Source organism: Penaeus vannamei, chromosome 10 (assembly GCF_042767895.1).
Source record: "Penaeus vannamei isolate JL-2024 chromosome 10, ASM4276789v1, whole genome shotgun sequence".
In the NCBI taxonomy this organism is placed as follows: Eukaryota; Metazoa; Arthropoda; class Malacostraca; order Decapoda; family Penaeidae; genus Penaeus; species Penaeus vannamei.
The window spans coordinates 157,501-161,673 of record NC_091558.1 but is presented as its reverse complement, the minus strand read 5'-3'; the positions used below and the strand labels follow the sequence as shown (position 1 = coordinate 161,673).

The following is a 4,173-nucleotide window of genomic DNA, read 5'->3' as shown; positions in this document are numbered from 1 at the left end:
AGATTAGATATTTTATTTCACCTATTTTCAAGCAAATTATAAGTTTTAACTGTAAAACAAAAACATCTTTCATGTCAATTTAAAATAATTACACATTTTTAAGCGCCATATACATGAAATAAATGAATATTTTGCGGCTCATATTAACCGAGTTGTTTAAAATCCGCGTCCGATTGCATTCCGTCGAGTCCCAAATGCCTCGGGTTTCCTTCGAATCCGCCGGCGAAAATTGTGAAACGGAATAAGCCCTGACTTGGACGCCAAGCCCAAGAGGACTGCTAAGTGGACCAGAGATGAAGAGTTGAGCCTTTGCTACAACATTCATAATATTGTAGTTTGCATCAAACACTATCTGGGTATTAATGCTATGATAGTATTCTTTTGTTTATAAATTCAGCCTTCAGCACAGTGATCCTAATATGAGTGCCATCAGTCACACTCACCACTCCTGTAAACCCATATTGTTCCATAAATTCTGCTTACTTTTGCAGGATGTCTTCCTGCCCAGCTGGGAGCTTTAAAAGCCTTGCTTGGAATGCCGGCGATACAAGGGCATCTAGCGTTTCATCGAACACGTGCCAGAGATAGCACGTGTTCGATTTATATGAGGGCTTATTTGACCTCTGATCATGTCGGCCGCATACATAAATCCTTCTCGATCTAATCTGAACCGTTTCTTCAACTCGCGATCACTATATCTGTTCAATACATCTTTTCTTGTCCATATCCTCGCTCGCCGTTGCGCTGCTTCCATTGCTGTTGCGCGGACCCCAAGTGCCACACGGCGAGCTGTGTCCTCCCGTTGCACACTTGGCCTCATCGTCCAGTTGAGTGCACTTAGGGACGCTGAGGAATCTGTTAAATAAGACTTAAGTAATCTACTCAAAGTTGAGTGCTGCATCATGAAATTTCGTCTGCTAAGTGCACTTATGGATACAGTATTTCGATAAACACCGCCCCAGGTGTTTTTGATAATGGTAAAGGTAATGATAGCAATAGTAGATGATTATAATCATAATAACAATACTACTAATAAAAACAATGATGATGCAAAGGGTCAATATAACAAGATTGAAGTTAATAACATTAATCGTGATTTTAATAACAATTTTTGGAAAATGCCAGAGAGAATAATATTAGTATAGAAATAATATTCATGACAACGGTTATGACAACAATATAGATGTTAACAATAATACAACAATAACAATTGTGATGATAATAATGGTAAAGTTAATAAAATGATAATACTACATGTGGTAACAATCATGATAACAGCACAAATGATAGGAATGAAAATACTGGTTATAAGTCATAAGATAAAAACAAGTACATTCTTAACAATAAGTAAGATTATGATACTACAGTAGAAGCGAATATAATATGATGCTAACAATAAGTACAATGATAGTTAAAATAATAATGACAATTAAGATATGAACAGTACATAACATCAATGATGTCCCGAACTCTGTAGCAAAGCCCTCATCAAGAGCGGCAACGGACACTCGTCGGTGAAAAAAGACTCGTACGAACAGGCTCCCTGAGTGAGCTTCCGCGCGCATGCACTCAAGCTCATGGAGATAGTGATTTCCTTCTCCTTTTTCTTAACCTTCATGAATATTGTTCTTATTTTTCTCAGTTGACATGTTATATAAGAACGATGGAAAGAACAATAACAGTGATGATAATAATCATGATAGAAATAATAACGATAATGATAATAATAGTGATAATGAAACTAATGATAAAATAATTATGACAGTGATAATAATTATAGTAATGGTAATAACAATGACAATGCTAATAATCATAATAATACAAATGACAATAAAAACTAATAACAAAAGTGATAATGATGATCATTATCGCCATCATAATCGTCATCGTCAGCACTGCCATTATCTTCATGATCCTCCTCCACGCTGGCCTCCGTCTCCTCCAGCCCTGGGGAACAGTCTGACGAGGTTCCCGCCCTTGGGAAGAAGGATCAACTCCGCCAGAAGCTTGAGGTCCTTCCGAGGGACGACGCTCTCCACGCGGAACCTGCGTAGGATGCTGCACAGGATGGCCTTCATCTCGAGCAGGGAGAACTTTTGCCCTGCCGGAGGAAAGGAGAAGGATGACGCAGAGGTGGCGGTCTTGGGGTTGAGCGAGAACGGAACTTTGGGTTTAGCTTTCGGAAGGAAGGAAGAAAATCCTATCATCACTTCCATTTTTGTTTATGAAACTATTTTCATGATAATTTTCTGAAGGCGATATAAATGATGCGGCAGCAGTTTAAGCCTCTGTGACCTGTTGCTAAGTAGAATTATATTTCCATTCAGAAACAAATAGCATTGTTTCTCACCGTAAAAATGGCTGAGAATTAACAAAAACAAATTGACGTTCAGGAAACCCTTTCCCGCAAATGAGAACAATGGATAAACACGTTAAGGTGAAAAGATAAAACACCGAGCCAGATACCTGTCGCCTGAAGGGCTTAGTGACGAAAACATAAAAGGAAAGGAAAGAGAGAGAGAGAGAGAGAGAGAGAGAGAGAGAGAGAGAGAGAGAGAGAGAGAGAGAGAGAGAGAGAGAGAGAGAGAGAGAGAGAGAGAGAGAGAGAGAGAGAAAGAGAGAAAGAGAGAAAGAAAGAAAGGAAGAATGAAAGAAAGAGAGAGAGAAACACATAGCAAATTCTTCAGGAGCCCAATATGTGGACACTGGGTCTCTTTTTTGGGGCGATTCTGAGGAGGGAGGCTCAGTGACTACCCGAGGCTCAATGCTTTGGGTGCCCGGCAGCCATTTTTTTTCCCAGAATCTTTCAGGCAGTATAGTAGACTCTCGTCCAATCAGGGATGGAGGTTCGAGGTATTTTTCTAAACAATATTTTTTCCCACTTAACCTGTCTTGTACACCCCTTGGGTACATCAGCAGACATATGTAAATTGCCACTTGGTGTAGACTCAATGTCTGTAGGGTACCTGAATACACAGGCCGTTGTACTGCAGCGCACTGACACTGCCTGCGTTGCGTGCATGCTGTGGAGAGGATGAATCGAGTAGGCCTAGCCGAGCGAGTCCTACACTTCACACGCAAAGTCATTTTGAACTTTCAAATTAAACAGGTTGTCTGATAATATCTTTCTTATCCTTTTTTGGTTGACTTTACATCTACCACCGCGTGCTTAATGTTTACACGCAGTGACGTCATTCGACATCGATCTCTGATTGGACAAGAGTCTACTATACTAATTAAAAGGTAAAAATGAAAAAGAAAGAAAGAAAAAAAAACGCGGTCGGGTAGGCTCGTGGGACAGCCAAGTAGCGTCGGGCCGAGGACCTGCTGCTCGCAGCTGGAAATGGACCTCAGAGGCAGGACGTGTCCTCCTTGGCGTCAACCCCTTTCACTGATATCTCGATACATCCCCTGGATCCTGCTGACTCCCCAACATACTCACAGTGCTCTTCCTAGGTACTCACCGATGCAGTTCCTGGGGCCGGCACTGAAGGGGACGTAGGCGTAGCTGTGTCTCCTGGTGGAGTTCTGGGGCAGGAAGCGGTCCGGGTCGAACGCCTCCGGGTCGGGGAACTGCTCCGGGTCGTGGTGGAGGCGGTACACGTGGATCACGACGCTCGTGCCGGCGGGAATGCTGTAGTTGTCTGGTGGACGAGGCAGGTTTATTCATTCATTCAATTATCTATTTATTCTTTAACGAAATTAGGTGTTCAATCTTTTTTGTGAGAAAAATAGATTTTGTTGAATTATGTACTTCGTTTTCCTTGTGCTATGGTTTTACGCCAATTAGAACACTTCTATATCCCCCGTTATTGTGGTAGAGGTGAGTGGCTATTTAGCGTTCATAGATTATGCATCACACACTTTCTAGAATCCAGACTGTCTTAGAAAATTCCTTTGAAGATTAATAATCGTTTGTTGGATTACTGACATGGAGAGTAAACTGCATTATTAGTGATTCCATGATTGTAAAATATTGTACTGGAGTTGATGTCGTTTACGTTATATGTTATCTAAATGCAGGAATGCGCAAGCTATTTTCTGCAGGATGTAGGGAATATAAAATGGTTAATATTAATAGACTATGAGGGACTTTTGCTAATAGCAATGGAATCCGAAACAATATTTGCAGTTCTCTCTCTCTCTATCTCTCTCTCTCTCTCTCTCTCTCTC

The 4,173-nt window shown here is 41.1% G+C and overlaps 1 protein-coding gene across 1 annotated transcript in view; it reads right to left on the bottom strand.

Moving 5' to 3' along the window:
- Positions 1-1,822: 1,822 nt before the first annotated feature.
- The window catches only part of LOC113823152 (uncharacterized), a 35,283-nt gene continuing 32,932 nt past the window's right edge, over positions 1,823-4,173 (bottom strand). Inside the window, exons 28-29 of the mRNA XM_070126797.1 lie at positions 3,465-3,644; positions 1,823-2,101 (exon numbers count right to left, since the gene is read on the bottom strand). Coding sequence (XP_069982898.1) covers positions 1,908-2,101; positions 3,465-3,644 — 374 coding nt within the window. The 3' untranslated portion in view covers positions 1,823-1,907. The remainder of the gene's footprint in view (positions 2,102-3,464; positions 3,645-4,173) is intronic.